This window comes from Pipistrellus hanaki (genome assembly GCF_964339955.1).
Source record: "Pipistrellus hanaki genome assembly, chromosome: 5".
Taxonomy (NCBI): domain Eukaryota; kingdom Metazoa; phylum Chordata; class Mammalia; order Chiroptera; family Vespertilionidae; genus Pipistrellus; species Pipistrellus hanaki.
The window spans coordinates 39,018,751-39,040,641 of record NC_140507.1 but is presented as its reverse complement, the minus strand read 5'-3'; the positions used below and the strand labels follow the sequence as shown (position 1 = coordinate 39,040,641).

General features: G+C 36.5%; 1 protein-coding gene across 2 annotated transcripts in view; it reads left to right on the top strand.

Moving 5' to 3' along the window:
- SCLT1 (sodium channel and clathrin linker 1) overlaps window positions 1–21,891 on the top strand; it is an 83,689-nt gene that overhangs the window by 17,863 nt on the left and 43,935 nt on the right. For both annotated transcript variants that reach the window (XM_084884604.1, XM_084884603.1), the window contains 4 exons: window positions 258–323; window positions 5,321–5,391; window positions 18,461–18,551; window positions 20,111–20,202. In XM_084884604.1, coding sequence (XP_084740730.1) covers window positions 258–323; window positions 5,321–5,391; window positions 18,461–18,551; window positions 20,111–20,202 — 320 coding nt within the window. The remainder of the gene's footprint in view (window positions 1–257; window positions 324–5,320; window positions 5,392–18,460; window positions 18,552–20,110; window positions 20,203–21,891) is intronic.

Here is a 21,891-nt window from a genome sequence, read left to right as displayed (position 1 = left end):
AATTGGTTTCTAGATTATGCTTTCACAAAAAAACAGAAATAGCTACATTACTTTCCATATTGCCACCTTATTTAATTTCAGTGATAATTTATTTAAAAGTTTATCATTTCTTCCTCTATTAATTCACATAATAATAGAAGAAATGCCACTGATTTCATCTAGACTGGACATAATAATTTTAAACTTGATTTTAGTTTAATTTTAAATAAGCGTTGCAAACCAAATGCTCTTTATGTACCCCGTGTTTTTTACTATAGAATCAGCTGACCAATTCTCAACAATTGAACAAGAAACTTTATGCTAATACTGAGGGCATAGAAATGGTAAGTGATAATACCATTTAGTGTACTTATTTATATAAACTTTAAATTGTCACCATAAATATTTATTTATGCTAATGTAAATCAACAAGAAACTTGTTACATGACATTAATATAGGTAAGCAGTACTCTTTTCTCTTCATCCGTCTTTTTCACATTTTTAATAACATGACAGAGTTCACAGTACTTTCTGGAGATCAAAAGCTAACATCTATCTGAAATATATTTTAATTTGAAAATACTCAGGTTTCTTGGTAGGATCTCCTGAGAGTAACCTAGACTGGGACCTTCTCAAGAAAGGGACTCATGTACAGGTAGGTATGTGATAGGAGGAAGAGAACTGTTAAATCAGTGAATAGCCTCATTTCTTAAATAACAGGGCACTAAGAACAATTTGTTAGTTGACTGACCACCAGAACTAACTGGTACACCTACATTTCCCTGTGATTTTTTTCCCCTAAATAAATATAATCAGCCCTCCCACTTCTGTTCTTTACCATTTTTTCCTCTTACTTTCCTTTCCTTTTCTTTCAGATTTTTTTTTTCTCTTTTTCCTTCCATTTCCTTTTCCTTCTTGGAATTTTATTTTACCTCATTATTGAGTAATAGGATTATGACATCTCAGGTAATTATTCTCCTTCCTTTCTTTGTTTTACTTAGTTACTCCGCTATTTTTATTAGTACCTAATGAAAATGTCTTTGTTTAAGTGCAGAATTTTGTCATCAAAAGTAAGTTACCTAACTTTATCCCTTATTTTTAAATGTTCTCTTAATCCTGTAAAAATATTAAATCAGTTTCCCCTGTTTTACTTATATTAACATTTAGAATTTCCAGCCACTTATAGTTTTTATAATAACTATAAAAACTGGTCACCCCTAACTGCCCTCCCCTGCAGGCCTGGTCCCCACAACTGCCCTTCCCTGTAGGCCTGATTGCCCACAACTGCCCTTCCCTGCTGGCCATCTTGTGGTGGCCATTTTGTGTCCACATGGGGTGGCCATTTGTGTATTGGAGTGATGGTCAATTTGCATATTACCTCTTTATTATATAGGATGACTGTAGCTAGAGTTAGAGTTTATATTTCCTACAGATTCTCTTTACTGAAATCATATTCTTTTTTGAGATTTCCTTAGCTTGACAAATTATTCAAAAATATTTGTTAATTACCTACTAAGTTCCTTGCATTGTTACAGATGTTCTAGTTTCAAGAGGAAGTGCATCTATCTGAAGACCCCTAGTCTACTTAGTAAAACAGGAAAGACACCTGACCAGTGTGGTTCAGTGGTTGAGCATTGACCTATGCACCAGGAGGTCACAGGTTCTATTCCCAGTCAGGGCACATGCCCAGGTTGCGGGCTTGATGCCCAATACAAGGAATGCGGGAGGTAGGCAATCCAATGTTTCTGTCTATTCCTCTTCCCTCCTCTCTCTCTAAAATCAAGAAAAACATTAAAAAACAAACAAACAAAAAAAAAAAACAGGAAAGAAGAAATAATTAGTGAGTAAAGTGCTGAAATAGATAACTGAGAAGGATGCTTCCTTAGACCTTTATGAATCTCCACATTCTATGAATCTTCCACATTTGTATCTGCTCACAAATGCCTAACTAGGCCAAAACAGATGCAATTGTTGAGTTTCTGCTAGGATTGCTACTAAGTTAAGTGTGTTAGTTAGCAACACTAGCTTCTTATAATTCATGATTCTAATGTATATTTCTACTAATTATTCTACATCATTTATCTTTAAGATACTCTCAAATAATAAAAAAACAAGCATTATTTATGCTAGTGTCAAGATAGTATATATAATAAAAAATCTATAATAATAAAAGTATAATATGCTAATTAGACCCGACGAAGCCTGGGCTTCGAGGGAAGCCCGGGTTCCAGGTGCCAGAGGGAAGCTGGTGCCACCAGCCGGGGAAGGAAGGCCTACACTTGCATGAATTTCATGCATCGGGTCCCTAGTTAATGGTATAATACAGATAGTATAAAGGAATTCAGAGAAGTGAATCAGTTTGGGCTGAAGTTGTTAAAAGAGCTTCACAAGAGAATTTGAAATTATATTAAAGGTCATCTACTTCCCTAAATGAAAAAGAGATCCTTCTATTAAATGCTTTTCAGTTAGATGGTAATTTAGCCTGTTTTGAATATCCCCTGTAAGAGATATTATACTTCCCCTAGCAGCCTTTTCCTTCCAACTCTGATTACTGGAAAGCTAGAAATCTCTCATCAGATTTTTTCTCACTTATGCCCAGTTTTATCTTTTGGAGGATAAAACCTGTGACCTCCTGGTGCATAGGTCAATGCTATAGGAAGCTCACTTCTTCAAGTCTGCCCTTCAGTTATTTGCATATAATCATATGTCTTTCTTGACTCATTTCCATTGTTACACCCAGGTTTTATTGCTATTTTTTTTTGTTGCTGCTGTTGTTATTTTTTTGGCTGTGGTATAATTTGCCTCCTTATTTCTAGTTCTTCCTCTGTATGTGATACTTAGTCTCTTAAATTGTTGTCTGTTAATTGAATACTAAATTCTAGTCTGCAGTAGTCTACTTCTCAACATAAAGATAAATATGCAGTCCAGATGCCTTCTTTCAGGTCTCATAAAGACATTCATTCATTCAATCCTCAAAGGTATAAGTACTTAGAATGTGCTAAATCAGGTACATATCCTAAGTGACACTGTGAGTTCTGGAAGAAGCTAGTCCTCAAAAAAAAATGGCTCATATTGTAGCCAGAAATACATAAACTTTAAATATAATGCAATATATATTATAAAAGTACATATAAAATTTTATCAAAATGCAAAAAGGAAACAGTTAATTCTGCCTTACATTGAGCGGATGACATGGAATGTAGAGAGATGAATGCTGGCAGAAGGAGGACATCCCAGGCAGAGGGAAATACAATGGTGTATTAACAATATGAAGTCAATACCATTGTATTAAGTAGAGTATTAGAGAAGCAAAATGAAAATTGCTTCTGGAACTTTTGCTGGAGAAATGTATGTATGATCCGTTGAGAAGGAAGAGACTGAAATCACGACTATCAGTAACTGTCATCCATATGGCTCTGCATCTAAGGCATATAGAGAGAAATAAGGAATTTGTACCACCATTGTAAAAGCAGCACTTACAGGAGAAAATCAGTTTCCTTAGAAAAAAATTTCTACACATGGAAAAGTGCTTCATATCTTACTTTAGTTTCCTTCACAAGTAGACCCTAAGAAAAGGGTTACAAAGCATGTAGTTTATTTAGAGACTACAGGCCTGATGCACGAAATTCCTGCAAGGGGCTTGGCCCCTGCCCCCACCCGCTGTCCCCTTCCTGGCTTTATCTGGAAGGTCACCTGAAAAGATATCTAGTCTATTTAGCATATTACCCTTTTAGTATTATAAATAATACAGGAAGCACCAGTAAGGGAGTGGGGAAGTGAGACTAGGAAGGGAAGAGAGACAGCCAGTAAGGGTTTTCAACAGTCAAGTGAATTAACATTGTGGGTAACTGAAACTTAATTCTGCTCATGAACTGTGGAAGCCAGCATAGACTAGGTTATTCTGCCATGGGACACAGGAGTTCGGGGTGTTTTCATACCAGTTCCCTTTATTCGTTGTTATCAGGCTCTTCCAGAGCAGTGGGGGCATGAATTCTACAACACCCACAGCCTTTGCATAGTTAGGTGAGCAGAGGAGGCTCAGGTGGCCAGAGAAAGCCAGAAGGCGGAAATGCACAGGCAGGTAGTTGGAGGGAAGTGGGTGACACTGAAGTAGTAGAGGGTTCTGTTTTACCCTCAAAACATCTAATTATTGTCATTATTTCATTTTATTTTTCTACTTATATGCCCTAGAGTTAATCTTTAAAAGAGGAAGGGTTGTTGTTTTTTTCCTTGGTAGGCACTCCTTATTTTTCTCCTTACCTTTTAAAAATTATTTTATTGTTGAGAATATTACAGATCCCCTCTTTTTTTTTTTTTCTCCCTTTGCCCCCCACCACCCTATTGGCTGTATTCATGGGCGATGCATATAATTTCTTTGGTTAATTTCTTCTCGCTCACACCCTGCCTCTCTTTTCTTTGAGTTTCTTCGGTCTCTTCCATGTTTCCATGCCTCTGGTTTTATTTTATTCACAAGTTTATTGTGTTCATTAGATTCCATATATAAGTGAGATCATGTGATATTTCTTTGATTGATATATTTCACTTAGCACAGTCATTTCCACATCCCTCCAGGCTACTTGATAATAGATCCTTTTTTATATCTGCATAATATCCCATTGGTAACATAGCTTTTTTATCCACTAATCTACTGATAAGCACTTAGGCTGTTTCCAGAGCTTAACTACTGTAAATAACATTGCTGTGAACATAAGTATGCATATATTCTTTTTTATTTTAATATCTTTATTGATTCAGGTATCACATTTGTCCCTACCCCCCATTGATCTATATGCCTGTTCTTGTGCCAGAACCAAACTGTTTTTATTATAGTGGCTTTGTAATATAATTGATATCCAATATTGTGATTCCTCCAACTATGTTCTTCTTTCTTTAGATAGCTGCTGCTATTCAAGGATCTTATTTGGTTCCACATAAATTTTGGAGTATTTGTTCTAGATCTGTGAAATATACCATTAGTATTTTAATAGAGATTTCATTGAATCTATAGATTGCTTTGGGTAGTATGCTCATTTTAATGATGTTAATTCTATCAACTCCTGAACATGGTATATTCTTCCAATTGTTTATATCTTCTCATCTCTTTTTTCAACATCCTGTAGTTTTCCAAGTACAGTTCTTTTACATCCTTGGTTAAGTTTATTCCTAAGTATCTTAAGTTTTTTGTTGCATTAATAAATGGGTTTGTTGATGATATATATATTTTTAGTTTCTCTTTCTGAGAGTTCATTCTTGATGTATAAAATTTCCATTGGTTTCTGGGTGTTAAAGAAGTAGTTTTAAATGTTCTGATACTGAATATTCTTTTTTTTTTTTATGGTAGGGTAACCAACACTTGCTGAAAACAATAACTGAACAAAGTGTGGAAATCGAGCAACTCCGAAAACAACTTAGGTATTTTAAAAATTAATTTTGTTATTTTAGTATTACTAGTTGTTTTTCTTCAGAGGAACTTGTGATGCTATAATTTTTCCCATCAGTTTTTTCCCCACCTTCCCTTTTATGTTCCTGTCAATAGCTATTTGTGTGGTCTGTTCTATGCTACAGACATTTACAAATATCTTTAAATTGTAGTGTATATCGAAAAGAGAGATGAACCTACAATTGGGCTCAGAGTCGTAAGGATAAGGAGGAGGAATCAACAAAAGAGGCTGAGAAGAGACCAATGAGATAGGGGACACAAGGAAGTATATCCTGGAGGTTAAGTGAAGGACGTATATTAAGGAGGAAGAAATGATTGCTGAGTGAAGTGCAGTCAGTGCTAGGTAAAGCAGGATGAGTTCATTAACTTCAGCAACATAGAGGTTGTATTAGCTTCCCACCTGCCATCACAAATGATAATTGGTGGCTTGAAACAACAAATTTATTCCTTCTAGTTCTGGAGGCTAGATGTTTGAAATCAAGGGGTTAGTCGGGCGGTGGTCCCCTGAGGCTTTGGGGGAGAATCTTTCCTTGCCTCTGCAGCTGCTGGTAGCCTGAGGTGCTTCTTGGCTTGGCTTGTGGCAGCATAACTCTCATCTCTCACCTTCATCTTCACTTTGCTTTGTTTTCTGTCTCTCTGTGTACTCTCTCCTCTTTCATAAGCATAAAAGTCAGGATTTAGAGCCCATTCTAATCTAGGATAATCCATCTTGAGATCCTTATTTTAATTGCTTCTACAAAGTCCTTATTCCCAAATAAAGTTTCTGGTAGGGGGTATAGTCACTATTCAATCCACTGCAGGGGTCATTGTAGTTTTAACAAGAGTACTTCAGATTCTACTCTTTTTTCATATTCACACAAACCATTAAAAAACATAGAACTCATTCTGGATGGTAAAAAGGCATAGCAATCAGGAAAACACATGTTGAAGTATTGTGATACTTCTTCACACCCAGTTATCAATGTCAAAAATATAATGTGGAATGTAATAACAAGTGCAAAAGGAGCTTAAAGAATGATGCAATTTATATACATTTTAAATGTTTTAAATAATAGTGTGTGTTGATTATATATATATATAGATATATATATACAGTTATATATACCTTATATATTTAGATATATATCTATGTTAACTTATATAGTAAAAGAATAAAATGTCTGTATATAAAAAAATAAAATAAAAACATTTCCTGGAATGACATACCCTAACTTCTAATTAGTGATTACCTCTGTGGAATAAGACTCTTTGTAGAAGTAGGGAATTGGAGGCAACCTAGGTGTCTGTCACCAAGGAAATAGGTAAAATGCAGTAACTGCATCCTGTGGAATGCTATGTATCATTTAGGAACATGTGTTTACAGGTAAAGATGTAGTTACAGCAACATGGATCTATAAAACAGGGTTTGTATGTTAAAAGTAAAAAGATATTATCTATAGCATAAAACCACATGCAAATAGCAATATATAATTTTTATATATTAGAGGCCCAGTGCACAAAATTCATGCATGTGGTGGGGGTGGGAGGGAGAGAATTCCCTCAGCCCAGCCTGCACCCTCTCCAATCTGGGACCCCTCAGGGGATGTCCAATTCCCAGGCCTAACCCGACAGTCTGACATCCCTCTCACAATCCGGGACCACTGGCTCCTAAAGCTCACTTGCTGCCTGCCTGACTATCCTTAACTGCCCCCATGCTGGCCTAGTCACCCCTGCTGGCCTGGTCACCCCTAACTGCCCCCCCACCAGCCTGGTCACCTCCAACTCCCCCCTCCTACTGGCCAGTTTGCCCCCAACTGTCCCCCAGCCAGCCTGTTCGCCCCATGCAGCCTGTTGTTCGGTCGTCCATTCGGTTGCAATGGTCACTTAGGCTTTATATAGATAGGTATATATGTAGATAGATAGATAGATAGATAGATAGATAGATAGATAGATATCTCTGAAGTATATTTCACATTTTAATGTGAACCACAAGATGAAGAGAATGAGAAAAGGATTGAGAATGCACAGGTAAACAAAAATTAACAAATGAGAGTAACAGTTCACAGTTAATAATAACAGATCATGGAAAGAATAGTGTGATTAATTTAACTCTGCACTTAAGGTTCAGAAAAGAGTGGAAAAAGAAAGAATATGGTGTATGTAGTATAAAACAGGGTGCGAGGTCCTGGAAGAAAGATGAGTAAGAAAATTGGTTCATAAAGACCTGTGATCATATAATGATAATGGAAATAGAAAACAAAAATGCATATAAATATTTTTGTATAGGGAAAATGAGCAGAACGTGGTGATATTGGGATAAAGGGCAGGGGGAATCATGGAATTTTATTGCTAAAGGTAATTTAATGATCGTCTTTAACTTTCTACTTTTTAAATGTTTTTTTGTTAAATTTATTAGGGTGACTTGTTAATAGGATCATACAGGTTTCATGAAAAAAGCCAAATTAGAACTCATATGTTGTAATTGCTATTTTAGTGAGTTTCTATACCTGGTTGTCTAACGGTATTCACAAAAGTAAGGAAGTCAATGAGAACTGCTTGTTAAAGAAAGGATGATGAGTGTGGCTACATTATTTTTGACATCTCATTTGGCTTTTGGACATTCAGGCCCAAAGACTATCAATAGAGATTGATAAAGCTAGTTGTGGTTTTCTAAAAGGTCTTAACATTTCATTGTCCATGAGCAGTCTTGCCATAATATTTACTGGCAGTATTCCATGGTTTAACATTAAGCAATTCAGAGTTGTATACATAAAACTAATGCTTGCTTTTCCTGACACAGACTTGAAGGAACAGAAGGATAAGCAGATGCTTCTTTTAAGGAGGAGGGTATTGCTTTCCAGTTTGACAGATTCGGAATGATGGGCATATTGACGTTACCAGAATGTAGGTTTTGAGATGCCCTATATAACCATGCCAAGAATAACTAGATCGGAAACTCTTTAAACACCAGCATTAAGTTTGTACTTATACTGAAAATATACTGGTTTCATTTGTCTGCTGTTATGGTACAAGAAAAAGTAGAATCCTGTGAATTTATAATTAAAGCTTTTCATCATTTTCCTTTTGAGAAATCCTGGTGATGCCCTGTCATAGCAGATGAAACTCTTCAGCCTATTTTCCAAAAACCTACTTCACCTGGTTTTCCCCAGCACTCTAGCTATGTACAAACTGCTCACACCAGTATCTTACTGTTACTCATGGAACAAAATTTTGGTTCCTTCCCTTTTGCCTTTGGTCATTATTCTGTTTGTCAAAAATGTTATAACTTTCTAAGCCTGGTTAAAACTTGCCATCTCCAGGAAGACTTCTCTCATTCATTCTATCAGATTTTTACTGTTCCTGTGGCTCTTCTCATCATTAATTAATTTAAACAAATATTGTGCTATTTCTCTTTAAGTGCTTTTTTGTCGTAAATATTTGTTTCCAATGTATGTCCCACTGAGTTATGGACATGGTTGTAATTCAAGTCTTGCCTGCTCATATTTTATATCTTCCTTGTAAAGTCTTTGAAGGAAAGGATTTTCATCTGTGTGTGTGTGTGTGTGTGTGTATATATATATATATATTTTTTAAATATATTTTATTGATTTTTTTATGAGAGGAAGGAAGAGAGATAGAGAGCTAGAAATGTCGATGAGAGAGAAACATCGACCAGCTGCCTCTTGCACATCCCCTACCGGGGATGTGCCCGCAACCAATGTACATGCCCTTGACTAGAATCGAACCTGGGACCTTTCAGTCCTCAGACCAACGCTCTACCACTGAGCCAAACCAGCTTCGGCTTCATCTGTTTATATTTTTCAGGAATAACCAATATTATCTTGGTAAAGGATGTGCTATACAGACTGACTAAAGTATTTGCATAGGGGTCTGTGTTATCCTTGTGGCACCATCAGAATGTTTATTTAAAACTAGAGGCCTGGTGCACGAAAATTTATGCGGTGGGGGGTCCCTCAGCCTGCCCTGTGCCCTCTTGCAGTCCAGGAGCCCTGCCAAGGAGGTGGGAGAGGCTCCAGCCATCACTCCTGTGCTCATGGCCATCAGCCAGGCTTGTGGCTGAGCAGAGCTCCCCCTGTGGGAGTGCACTACCCCCAGGGGACAGCTCCAGCATTGAGCGTCTGCCCCCTGGTGGTCAGTGCTCATCATAGCTCATCATTCAGTCATTAGGGTCACTTTGTATATTACCCTTTTATTATATAGGATATTTTAGCCACTAAGGAATGATCTTATTAGCATACATAGATAGTATCTATAATAATAAAAGCATAATATTCTAATTAGACCAGACAGCCGAACGACCTTCCGGATGTCCTTCCAGATGAAGCCAGGGCTGCAAGGGCTGAGGCAAGCTGCCACAGCTGTAAGGCCAAACCCCTTGCACAGATTTCGTGCATCGGGCCTCTACACTTCATATATAGAATCTGTAACTTGCCAATTTATTTTATATTTACTGAGAACTTAGACATACACAAATGTGCTCTGGAGTAGAAACGACCTTTAATAAGTTTATGTGTGATATGATAGCCTAAAATTACCTTAACCTGTTTAATCTCATGCACACTTTGTGGCTTCAGTGATCTCACTAAAGATGAGACCCCATTCAGTATTTCTAGCTCAAGGTTTTCTTGGTTGTCTCCACCCAGATGGTTCAGAGGCACTTGAAACTCAGCAGGCTCTCTGAGCTTATTATCTATCATGTATCCTGAATCTTTATGTTTGTGACTGGCACCATCCAGTTTCTGCTTCATAAAACTAGGAGGTATCTTAAATTCTCCTGTGCCTCAACTCTGCCTCCCAAATCTCTCTCAGATCCTTCACTTCTACGTCACTGTGTTGTTATTGCCTTTGTTCAGTCCATCATCTCATCTGAGTGACCTCCAAATTGGTTTATTCCTTCCCTATCTTTCTTTTTCATGCTGTCATCAGGATGATCTTTCTAAAATGAAATCTGATCATGTCACTCTCCTTCAAAGGCTACTAAATGTAATCCAAGTTACTCGGCACAACCTAAAGTCCTCTATGACTTGACCCCTGACTACTTTAGATCTTGTCACTCCTCACCTCAATTTTCTAAACTACTTTTAGTTTTCCAAACAAGCCATGCTGCTTCCTAACTCCCTAATTTCGTTCACATTGATCAGGCTGCCTGAAATGCTCTTCTCTGATAAATATCCTCTCAACATTCAAGTGTCACATGTTCTAGAAATCTTTTTCTGAATCTTTATAGTTTCTTCCTCCCCAGGTAGAATCAGGTGTACCATCCTTTGTGCCTCAGCTGTAGCTGCAGATCCTAGTTGTAGCTTCTCTCCTTGCATTTCTTTCACTCTAGTATACTTTTATTCTTTATAAGTTAATCTCTACTTGCTAGCTTTTAAGATCCTTAAAGATATGGCTCATAATTTAGTCATTTTTATCTTGCCAGCAAGTGCTCAAAAAACATTGTTGAGTGATTCAGTTAATTAAATAATTAATTAAATTGCACTTCACAGGAGGGGCACGGCTAAACTAATTTTTGTGGGTTTTCTCTTTGTGTACTTTTATCATTGATCTTGTGGGGGCACAACTATCTTCTTGGAGTGTCATTGTAAAAATTACATTTTATATTCTTCAGCTATGCAGTAATATGTGACACATAATGGTTGATTTCAACAACAACACACCAGAGAAAACCATTTTTAATATAACTGATAGTAGCTTTGCAAAATGAATGAAAAGATTTTCAGTGTTCCTCAATATGGATCCAGGCTTTAAGTTATACCGACTTTTAAATGTTTTTAGTACCAATCATCCCAAAGTTTGAATGCATGATAGATGCATTTAATTATTTTTTAATGGTTAGTGCTCTATTTAAATGTGAAATAAAATCCAAAAAATATTTAAAATGTGATAATGAAAGGATTTTTAAATAAGTAGTTTTATTAAAAAAACATAAGAGCAATTTGATATCAGTGTGATTCTTTATATCAGTCTATTATGTTTAATGCAACAAAGGCTAAATTACATAAATCAGTCTGCATATTTATTGCATTCATTTTTAATCTTTTTCTTCAAAAACATTGTATGTGCCAATAATTTTTATGTGATCTCTTTTCAAAAATATATGTACCTTTGCCAGGTAATAGTTTTATTTTAGCTGAGATAATAGTTTTTTCTCAGCTGATTTATGTCCCAATTTGAATGATATTGTGTCTTCTGTTATAAGAATGCAATGGAAATCTGGAATCCCTGGATTACTATGTTTGATTCATAGTCTCTTGGAAACTGTCCCATGTGAGAAATGGCCTGAGCTTAGTCAGAAGAATTGCCAGACAGTTCCTTATGTGCTGGCTGCTAGTCTTCTGAGCATGGAAAACATGTTTTAAGAAATAAGGCTTTGCTGTCATTTTTCTGTCTGTTCACACTGTTTTAATTACAGTTACCCATTACTCAAATGTTTACTAGCATATTGTTCGTGCTTAATCTTTAAAGGTCAGAAAGAAGAATATTAGACTTCATGTCCAGAACATATTGTTCAAGAGTAGGAAAAGATCTATAACTTTGCTGTTTGGAAGTTTTGCCTCTAAAAATTGATTACTGATTTATTTCAAAATATGTATTTTATTGATAATTTTATTTTGCAAATATTCACATTTGCACACCTAAAAATATGCTTCTGTGTAGTATGAAGTATAAATAGCGTAGGCTTTGAAATAAGACAGTTCTAGTTTTGTTTTCTTATTTTTTATTTTCTATTTTGTATTCTGTTTCTGGTTCATTGACTTGGCCAGGTTACTTAACCAAATGAACTTCAGTTTCCTCAGCTCTGTAATGGAAATATGATTTTCTTTGCAGTGTTGTAGTATTTTATGACTCTCATTATCTTTACTCTCTTCCATTCTACTTTAGCGTATGACCTATCCAAATAGATAGGCATGGGTAATGCTTACAAAGCAGATGCTAGTAGTTTGAGAGTTAGTATTAATATCATAAATAGGCAGGTATTTCCCTTCCTAGCTATGGAAAAATCAGCCTTACCTACACTGTTGCTGCTATAACTCCTGGCACTAGATGAAGCCTTCTTCTCTTATTTTATCTTTTCTAGTAAGCTCTATTCCCATTTCTTGCATACTGTACAACCCCAAATCTCTTCTTTTTCTTCTTATATCTTGTTCCTTCACTTATATTCGTTTTAAAAGTTTAGTCTCTCTCTGTGGGGCTCTTCCAAGACCTCCCACCCCCTGATGATTCATCATTTTACTATAGTTTATCCTTTCTAGTCTTTGAAATTGCTTGGAAGAAGAGTGTATATGCTCTAGGGTTTCTGGAATTTCTTTCAATTTGGATTTGGTCCTGCCTCTCTAGTCTTCTTCTCCTCAGGATTACTGGTACCTTTTTGGTTTAAAACAAAATGGCCCATTTTCCTTGGTTGTTGCCTCTTCTTGATTGAGGACTTTCTGCACTTACATGATCTGACTTCTGCCTTCCTCTCTGCTTTATCTTCTACCTTCCTGTTAGTGATACATCCTAGCTAAGTACCATTTCTTTAAGTGCTTTTCTCATACTCTTTACATTTATTGTAAATTTACTCTGCCTGTAACTCTTTCACCCTAAATTTTAAGTTGGCTTATCATGCTTTAGGTCTTAATTCAAATATCCCTTACACAGGTTATCCCTGAGGACCCAGGTCTCTCATTGTTTTATATCATATTCTTCAGAGAATTATCACTTCTAAAATTACCTAATTTATATGTTTACATGTTATCCGAATCTCTTCACAGCAATGTAAACTTTATGGGAATAGTTTGTCTCTCTTGTTTACCACTGAATTAACAGTGCTTTGTTAGTTTTTGTAGGTGCTCCGTGAAGTAAATACAGGGTTCCTGAAATATAGTTAGGAAAACAAAGCAAGACTTGACTTAGGGTGGTGGACACATGGTGCTATATACAGATTTTGGAACCTGCATGTTCATTTTGACCAATGTCACCATAATAAAACTTAATAAAAATAAAAACCAAAGCAGCTGTATGAGCCACCAGCACTTGAAGCTCAATGCCTGGCATAGTATAAGCATTCAACAAATATTTGTTTAAAAAATGATTGAATAGAATCTCTTAAATTCTATCTTTGTCAAATCTATGCCTCTCAGTGGAACTGCTTATTCATTGTTGCTATCACTCTGGTTTAGCCTTTTGCTGCTTCTTGTTCATTTATTATGATATATTGGCTAGATAGAGACAGAATGAACCATTATTCTAGTCCATTGTTTTTCACAGATGTCAGGTTTAAATCCCTAAAGTGCAGCCCTGATCCCACTCTTCAAATAGCTTCCTTTGCCTTTAAATGAATACAGATTGTTTAACTTGTCAATTAAGGTCACTGACACTAATTTTCATCGCCTTTCTTATTTCCTACCTTCCCTGAGTAGGCCCTATAGGTTCCTACCTTTATGCTTATTCTGCTCCTTCTTGAAGCTTTCTCTTTTTATGTTTATGAGACTTACTAGTCCTCTGCCAATTTTTTTTTAAATATCTCCCACTTAAGTATTCTTTGAACAAATGCAAATGTACTACCTACTTTGAATCATAAAACTTTATTTTAAACTTTGGTGATGCTTAAAGTGTGCTTTGTGGCCCTCCTAAAGATTACTGTGTCTCACCTATCCCTGTGTGTTTTGTACCACCTTCCAACATGCCTTGTGTGTCTCAAGCATCACAACTTGATAAACATTGTTGAGCATGTCCATTGCATAAGCCTACTTAATAAGAGAAAATGAATTTAAATATTCTCCAGTTTGTCAGTGATACCCAAAGTAATATGACTCTAAAACCATATTTTTAATCATTGTTTGCAATCATTTTGTAAAGACAAACATGTTGACAAATGATAAACATAAAACAATGGCTGTACCTCAGAATTAGCTTTATTGAGGTGTGAAAAACTGATGACGAGACTAGCCCCAGACCTTGTAAATGAATGAGACTGAGAGCCTGTGCATACAGAATTGGGGAAAGCTCATGTTCATGAACAGAAGGTGTAGACAACTATAACTGATATATTAGAAACTTATATTCTGACATGGAAATTAGAATTTGAACTACTTTTTGTATAATTTTGAATTAAATTTTTAAAAACTCAAGCGCCTCTGTTTTAACGTTTTGACAGCTCAGTCTGTGGATTATTAATACCTTTTGCTTTCAGAGTTTTCTTGGTAGACTGTCTTTTTAATAGGTATAAACATTGATAGCCATTGAAGATTGAAAGAAGAAAACAAAATAAAAAATTTTCACAGTTTTGCTGTTTAACATCAGTTTTCTAAAGCAGAAATTATCTTAAAGTTTCAGAACTTTGTGTAAAATTAAGTTTGGGTATTCCCAAAATACTTAAACATAGCCCTGGCTGGTTTGGCTTAGTGGATAGAGCGTCAGCCTGCAGACTGAAGGGTCCCAGGTTCAATGCCGATCAAGGACACAAGGCTGATCCCCGGTCCCTGAGAGGCATCTAATCAATGTGTCTCTCTCACATGGTTTCTCTCTGTCTCTCCAAATCCCTTCCACTCTCTTTAAAAATTAATGGGAAAAATCATCTCTTCCAGTGAGGATTAACAAAAAATCAAAATCAAAATTTTTTTAAACACAAATGATTGGCTTTACTACAGTATTGTATAATTGTAGGAACACTTATTAAAATACCAAACGATGTATTTCTCTTTTATTTTAAAAAGGAAAACCAGACTGTAGATCAAATAAGTAAAATCTGTATCTTATTTTGCTCAGATTCTTATCACTTTTCATTGTATGGAAGTTATTATAAACATTTCTAGTATTTCCTTAATGTAAGACTGCAAAAGAAACTGATAAAAAATTTATAAAGTAGACTCTTTCTGTTTGATGTTAAATCTCAAAAGCATGTAATGATGCTTAAGCATTTTAATATGTGTCTAAGGTAATGCTATAATTTACAGTACTATATCCTGTCTTTTATACTTGGTTATACTTTGCATAACAGAGCAAAGCTTTGTTTTTTAGAAATATTTATAAAGATTAATATTAAATTAAAGATAAATCCCAGAAATTTGAAATTGTTTAACAATGAAGCATGTGTGAAAATGAAATAATGTGCTTTTTAAAATATTCCTATAGGGCAAAAATAAAATATGTGGGTAGTTGTGACATCCATATTGTTTAGTAATTGTTTATTTTTTATCAAATTTATTTTTCTAAAATAAAAATTAATTTTGACCTTGCTATAATTTGTACACAAGCAGACATATCTACAACATTTACATGTTAAATATTATAAACATATAGTTAATGAAGTTTCCTCATAAAATAAAATTAGGATTATTTTTGTTGGTTCCTCTAACGATTCAAAGTTTGAATATTTGAAGGGACTTACCAGGCTCCACAGAGCTACTCACTTAAGGCTTTTGCGTAAAAGTAAAGGATATTGTGCAGAAAAAAAGAAAAGAAAAGAAAAAAAAGACAGCACAGGCAAAGTGCCCCAGGGTCTTTATTCAGACAAAGACATGCTTTGTCTCCAGATTGAACTACCAACATGTGTGCAGTGAATTTTGGCTTCAGGAAAGCTCAAGGCTGGGCTTTTTTTTTTTCTTCTTCCCATTAGTCACATAGCCCAACCCGGCTATCAGTTATTCCAGGTGAAAATCATCAGTAAACAAATCCTGGCTGGAGGTTACATGACAGGTTCAGATATTAAGCAGCACATCACAAATCCCACTTTTCATTTCTCGTCCAGGAATCAAGGGCAGACATTCAGCGTGGGCATAACTGCTGACCTCTCAGAGAGAGAGAGAGGTGGGGCTGATCAGCAGTGGCAGACCCAGATAGAAAAGCAGGGTGATCAGATCCTATTTTTCTCTCCCTCGCCAGCAGCCAAGCCTCTCACTCTCTCCCAGTGGTCAGTAGCTCAGCCACTCACCAGCAGCCTGTGGCAGCTGCTGATCAGCCCCACCTCTATGATCAGGCCTGGATATAGGCCCAGAGATGCTGATTGGCATAGAAACCGACCAATCAGAACCAAATCTGGGTGAATTGTGAGGAGCCAATGGCTACCTAGAAGACGGAGCTTTTGACACTGACTGGCATAGAAACCGACCAATCAGAACCAAATTGGCCACCAGAGTAAGGCAATTGGGGATGAGATCAGGACAGTTAGGGGTGATCAGGCATTCAGAGGCAGTTAGGGGTGATAAAGCTGGCAGAGGAGGCAGTTGGGGATGAGATCAGGTTGGCAGAGGAGGGCAGTTGGGGCAATCAGGCCAGCAGGGGAAGGGCAGTTGGGGGCCATCAAGTCAACAGGGGAGGGTAGTTAGGGGTGACCAGGCTTTCAGGGAAGGACAGTTGGAGGTGACCAGGCTGGCAGGAGACAGCAATTGGGGTTGAGATCAGGCCAGCAGGGGAGGGCATTTGGGGATGACCAGGCTGGCAGGGGAGGGTAGTTGGGGGCGATTGGGTCAACAGGGGAGCGTTTAAGTTAAGGTGACCAGACGTCCCGCTTTTGGCGGGACAGTCCCGATTTTTAACAATTTGTCCTGTGTCCTGCGGCATTTTTAAAAAGTCCAAATCTTTCCAAAAATCGGGACTTTTTTAAAACATTGCAGGACGCAGGACAAATTGTTAAAAATCGGGACTCTCCTGCCAAAAGCAGGATGTCTGGTCACCTTAATTTAAGTGTTAATCAGGCCTGCAGGGGAGCGGTTAAGGGGTGATCAGGCTGGCAGGCAGATGTGGTTAGGGGCAATCAGGCAGGCAGGCAGGCAAGCAGTTAGGAGCCAGCAGTCCCGATTGTGAGAGAGATGTCTGACTACCTGGGATTGGCCTAAACCAGCAGTCGGACATCCCCTGAGGGGACCCAGATTGGAGAGGGTGCAGGCTGGGCTGAGGGACAAATTCCCCCTCTCCCCCCCATCCCAATTGCACAAATGTCATGTACCTGGCCTGTAAATTAAATATAATAATTTAAATACTTTAAGAATTTTTTTCATGACTTACAAAACAGGTCTTAGGACCATTATCTCAAAAGTTTTTAAATTATGTGGGAGAGAGATTCTGTTTCAAATGAAAGATTCACAAAATTACTCTAGAATTTGCACACTAAATATCAAATTGGCTAGGCATGATATAAGTAAAATATCAAGATATACCTTGATTGTCTCCTTTCTACTTGTGTCCTCTTTCGTTCATTTATAATATATTTACTTCTATGTGCTAGACACTCTGGTCTCTACTGAGGATTTAACAATTTAAAAAATGTTATCCTTGCCTTTAATGATCTTCATTTCATTTTTTATAAATTTCAAATTCCATGAGGGGGTATCTGTTAGTAATGCACAAAGTGATGAGGACTGGGATTTTAGGGTCTTTTAGCTAAGACAAGTTAGGGAATACTTGAAATGAGGAGATTTTTTTTAACTAAGTCCTAAAGATTGAAGAAGTTATCATAAAAAGAGGGAGGGAGATAGTCCAATCAAACAGGTAAAAAAATAGACAGGGTCGTGTTTAGGAAACAGTGGGCTTGTAATTTGTTATACCTGGAACATAAACTACATGGGGAGAATTGGCAAGACATGAGACTCTTGAAGACCAGATGATGGCTAGTCTTAAAGGCCATGCAGAGGAGTGTTGATTGTGTACCCAAAGAAGTGGAGAATCCAGAAATCATTATTAAACGATAATTTTTATCACTCAACTTTTTGGCAGGTAGGATGCAGTATAGAGGATGAATTAAAGAGGAGGCCAACAGTGAAGATTTGAATTTGTAATCTATTGGAATAGTCTTGGGAAGTAATGATGGAGCCAAAGTTTGGACAATGAAAGTGAAAATGGATTACACAATTTAGAGACTATTTAGAAGTAGAATCATTAGGCAAATTAGATAGAAATGAGGAAACCATCTATTATACAGATCTGGTCTTGGCAGATTATTCTTTCTAAGCATGCATGTGCACAAAAGTCAGTACTGATTTTACCAAATTTACATTTTCTAATTTTTTACATTCTTTATGGTGTATGAAAACTGTACTAATTTACTTTCTGTTTTAGGCAAGCCAAGTTAGATATGAGAGTTGCAGTTGCAAAAGTGGAACAGTTAACTCAAGTGACTGAAGATTTTCAAGGACAGATGCAGAAGAAGGTATTTTCTTATTTCTAAGACAACTGATTGAGTGCCCATAGCTTAGTGTTTTCCATGTCTTTTATTCCTGATCTATTTGGATTAGGGGTTAAACAGGCTGCTGGAAAAAAAGAATTATTTTTCCATTTAAATATAAAATTAGTCAGCTAAATTATAATATTGGAAATAACTACCAAAACTTACTGGATAGGAAAGTGTAGTTATTGGCAGTGAGGGCAGTCAGTAAAACTCACTCTCTATGGACCCAGCTATTGGATTTAGCAGGCAAAGGCAGAAGATAAGGAGCAAAAAGTTGTTTAAAAAGATAATGCCTGAAAAATTCTAAACTTTGGTAGAAAATATAAACAGATCTAAAAATCTCAGTAATCCCAAGTAGGACAAGCACAAAGAAAATCACTTTTAGATACATCCTGACAACACCGACAGTTATAAAGTGAAGACATGAAAACCGCAACAGAAAAATGGCATAAACAGGAACGGCCGTGAGTAATGGCTGACTTCCCATCAAGAAACTGTGGGAGCAGAAAACATTGGAATAATATATCTGAAGTGCTGAAGGCAAAAAAACCAAACAAAAAAAAAAACACAAAATGCTCACTAAGAATTCTATGTGCAGTGCAACTGTACTTCAGAAATGCAGGCAAATAAAGGCATTTTCAGGTAAAAACAAGTTGTCACTAGCAGAACTGTACTTAAAAAATGCTGAAGAAAATTCCTTAGGCTGAAAGGAAGTGACACAGATGGCAGCTTAGATATAGGAAGAAATGAAGAGCAACAGGAATTATAACTATGAAATAATATATCGACATATTTTTCTTTTCTCTTATTAATACCTTAAAAGACTTGATTGCTTTAAAGCAGAACTTAGCACTGTATTTGATGGATTTGTGAAGTATGCAGATGTAAGATATGACAGGCAGGCACTAAAAACTAGGATGGTATATGGCAATAAACACACTGCTGCAAGGTTTGACATTTTCTCTGAATTCATTAAATATTAACTCTAAGTAAATTGGAGTAAGTTAGAGATGCATATTTTAATCTCTAGAGCAACCCTAAAAAAGTAATCCAAACAGATATAGCTAAAAGCCAATAGAAGAATTAAAATGGTATTACAAAAAAGTAACACACCAGAAGGTAGGGAAAGACAGGCAGTGAATTTTTTTAAAGGTTGTTCAAATAAAACCTAAATATATTTTAAAGCATCTCCATGTCAAAGAACTATCCTGTTATTATAATGGATGCAGTATAACCTAGTTAACAGAGCTTGTCTGAAAGGCAAATTGACTGCTCTATAGAAATACTGTAGTAGAAATCTATATGCAATGACTATTTGATTATTGATTGTTTTATACAGGATTGATGGTATCTAATACAGGAAGATTCTCTTCACCATTTTTAGTATATATATGATTTGCTCCTCAAGCGGTCCTGCTTTAAACTTATAAATTATATTCTAATAGTGTGTTTTAGAGAGTGAACTATAGGCTTTATGCTCTAGAATGATGAATTGAATTTTCACATACTCAGAATAAGTTTCCAGTTTCTTTATTTTCTAGGAGGAGGATATGGTGACTTCCCAAAGAAGAGAGGAAGCATCAGATAGGCGTTTACAGCAGTTGCAATCTAGTATAAAACAATTAGAAACAAGGTAAATTTTTAAATACGTCTAGCTTTGCCTATACTTTTCAAAAGATATTCTACATTAGAGTATCAGTATGTATTTTATAAGTGCTAAACAAAAAATCTGATATTTTGAACATTGTTTACCTGAAAAAATGTATTCAAATGATTGGTATATTCAAAGATCGTTTCTATCTTTACCTTTTCTCTATAGCAATCATAGTTACGTTTAATCAATCCCAAAATCAAACATGTTCTTTTTATCCTGAAGCAGAGAAAAATAATAATGAAGTTGGTAAAAATCTTATAAAAACCACTTCTTACTAAGCAGATACAAAAGAGAAAAAAATACTTGAGAAATCATTATAGATGGTTTCTCTGGAGGTTTCCGAAGCAATACTTTTCAGTTATCATTGAAGCTCTAGATACTTTTTATTTTTCATTTTTATTTAATTTTTGTGCTTTAATACTCACCCGAGGATATTTTTCCACGGATTTTTAGAGAAAGCGGAAGGGAAGGCAGGAGAGAGAGACAGAAACATTGATGTGAAAGAAACACATCGATTGGTTGCCTCCCAAACGCACGTTGACTGGGCCCAGGGATCTAACCCACAACCCAGGCACCTGTCCTTGACCGAGAATCAAACCCAAGACCGCTTGGTGTGCAGGCCAATGCTCTAACCACTGAGCAACATCAGTCAGGGCTGGACTACTTTTTAAATATATCGATAGCTTTGTCCTTCATTGCTGTCTTAGTGCAAACATTCACTCAAGAATCTTTTGTTGTTTTGCTCGTTTCCTCTTATTAGCTGTTCCCTTAAAAATTTTGAAAATTGTCATTTGTAATCTTTTAACAATATCATGGCCACAGCCTGCCTATAAATTCACATTATTGTTTTTTTTTTTTTAAAAAAAGGCTCTTGTATTTTTGTATGAGAGCAAACAGAGTTATGAGTAGCTAAGCTTTGACTAGTTCTTCATAACCCCTGGTGAGTCCATCTGCTCTGCCTGCCTGGGGCCATGGTGAAGGAAAGACGAAGGGATGGTCGGAGAGTGGCAGGTGTCCTGGGTCTCGGGGAGAGGCAGAGTGCTTCACCTGCTGCCACAGGTGCTTTAGCCATTTAAGGTGGAATGAATAATGTCCTGCATAGAAATCATTACATTAAAGTATAATGGGACCAAATTCTGTTAAAAGGCAGGGATATGCAGATTTTGATTAAAAAGCAAGGCTCAGTAATATGTTATTTTAGAAAACACCTAAAACAGAGAATAAATAAATTAGAACAAAGATCTCAAGAGGGGGAAGTAGAGGAGAATTTGTTTTAAATTTATGTATATAAAAGCTGCCCTAGCTGGTTTGGCTCAGTGGATAGAGTGTCAGCCTGCAGACACAAGTGTCCCAGGTTCAGTTCTGGTCCAGGGCACATTCCTGGGTTATGGGTTCAATCCCCAGTGGGAGCACATAAGGGAAGCAGCTGATCAGTGATTCTCTCTCATCATTGATCTATTTCTTTCACCCTCCCCCTTCCTCTCTGAAATCAATAAAAATATATTTTAAAAAATAAAAGCTTACATGACCATATGACCAGTAGCTATGATGCACAATGACCACCAGGGGGCAGATATTCAACACAGGAGCTGCTGAGCTGTGATGACTTGGCAGCTGCAGTTTTTGGGTGAAGCACCAGGAACCAGAGAGGAGGGAGCCCGATTCCAG